Source organism: Triticum aestivum, chromosome 3B (genome assembly GCF_018294505.1).
Source record: "Triticum aestivum cultivar Chinese Spring chromosome 3B, IWGSC CS RefSeq v2.1, whole genome shotgun sequence".
In the NCBI taxonomy this organism is placed as follows: Eukaryota; Viridiplantae; Streptophyta; class Magnoliopsida; order Poales; family Poaceae; genus Triticum; species Triticum aestivum.
Genome location: NC_057801.1, coordinates 136242795 through 136244351, shown reverse-complemented (window position 1 = coordinate 136244351; position 1557 = coordinate 136242795). Strand labels below are relative to the sequence as shown.

The 1557-nt window shown below is 42.0% G+C and overlaps 1 protein-coding gene across 1 annotated transcript; it reads left to right on the top strand.

Annotated features, from left to right (window-relative positions):
* The first annotated feature begins 251 nt into the window (after positions 1–251).
* Positions 252–1223, top strand: LOC123067394 (homeobox-leucine zipper protein MERISTEM L1-like). The gene is made up of 3 exons (XM_044490205.1): positions 252–529; positions 610–727; positions 972–1223. Exons 1-3 carry the CDS (start codon positions 252–254, stop codon positions 1221–1223), a joined length of 648 nt encoding a protein of 215 aa, XP_044346140.1.
* The last annotated feature ends 334 nt before the right edge of the window (positions 1224–1557 follow it).

Here is a 1557-nt window from a genome sequence, read left to right as displayed (position 1 = left end):
TAATTTAAGTCTACTTGATTACATCTTGGTCTAGGAAACTCATACAGATGAATTTTAAGTATTCTTAATGTGGAGTAACATCCGACTGCGTTGGAAATTAAAATCTAAATCTAAATGTACTACGTTGCCAACTAAAGTCTACTTGATTTCTTTTTTCACTACTGCATTCTTTTTTCTTAAGATATTTGTTCATTGTTACCTTTAACTCTACACATGAGAATATATATTTTGTTTCATGATAACAGATCACCATGGATGGGGAGTTGCCAGAATACGACAGTGATGTGCAAAATATGTTGGATCACTTCATCACAAGCGAACAGGGCCACCTACCCCCGCACGAGCATGGTGATGAGATGCATGACCTGCTGGGAGCCACTACCAACATGGGCAACACTGACGATGCCAACGCTGCTGCTGCAGACAAAGGCAACAATAACGATGAAGAGACCAATCATGTGCAGAGAATGGTGACAAGGCGTGCAAATTATAACCGTCTCCGTGGAGAACAAATCCAACAACTTGAAGCGTACAATACATACTCAATCAGTGTTTCTTACCTATCAAAAAACATGTGTACTAATCCATTTTCTTTAACGTGATATGTAGTGTGTTCCAGAAAAGCCCTTATCCAGATGCAGAACTCCGGAAAGACCTTAGCGAGAGGCTTCACATGAGTGCCCTGCAGGTCAAGTTTTGGTTCCAAAACAAACGCTCCTCTAGCAAGGTATGTATTCCATTCTTTTCCACAGTGAATTTCCACAATGAATTAATGAGATTTGGCCACATGGGTCACCTAAGACATGCAGCTATGCAAGTTTTACTGTTAAACAATACAAACTCCACTAAAAATAGTAGCATTATTGGTCATCTAATATTACAATGTAGTACTATAATCCCCTCGTGAACATGGTAGCATGCATACATTGCTAACCCCTAAAATGACGCATAACTGAAATTAATAAATGCAGGGCAAGAGGCAACTACAGGACACCAAGAATCTTCTGGGAGAGAACCAGATGCTAAAAGATGAAAACCAAGCCATCAAGTGGGTCGTTGAAAACAAGACATGCCTCAAATGTGCAGGGGTGAGGCTAAAAACTCAGGATACCTCGGAGCACCAACGCCTATGTACAGAGAATATGAGGCTCAAGGAAGAACTCCGCCGTGCCACCGCCTATCTTAAAGAACTCAGCATGAGGCCCCAATTTACCCGCGACTAAGCACAGCGTCTTCTGTGTTAGTCAACATCGCATGAACCCTAGTTTCGCTTTATTCCTCGGCTAGCAAATAATGCGCCATGTTGTGTGTGTATGTACACGACTTGGCTGCTGGTTTATTTCTTTATATGTAGACTGTTGTGGTTACTATATGGGATGGCATGAGGCCTAGCGATTGCGGCAGCAATGTTGGGGTTGTGGAGTGAGTGGCTTCGGGATGGCATTGCCATGAAGCTCGGTCCAACTAATGTCTTTCTCCCTTCCTATTTGTAGCTGAACGGCTCAAGTAGTGGCCAATTAAATGAATAGACAAGCAAAAACAAAAATTCTGCTAGTT

Coding starts and splice junctions, on each gene's coding strand:
- LOC123067394 (XM_044490205.1), top strand. CDS start 252: ATGGATGGGGAGTTGCCAGAATACGACAGTGATGTGCAAAATATGTTG. Junction 530..609: donor CAAATCCAACAACTTGAAGC/GTACAATACATA, acceptor CGTGATATGTAG/TGTGTTCCAGAAAAGCCCTT. Junction 728..971: donor ACAAACGCTCCTCTAGCAAG/GTATGTATTCCA, acceptor TAATAAATGCAG/GGCAAGAGGCAACTACAGGA.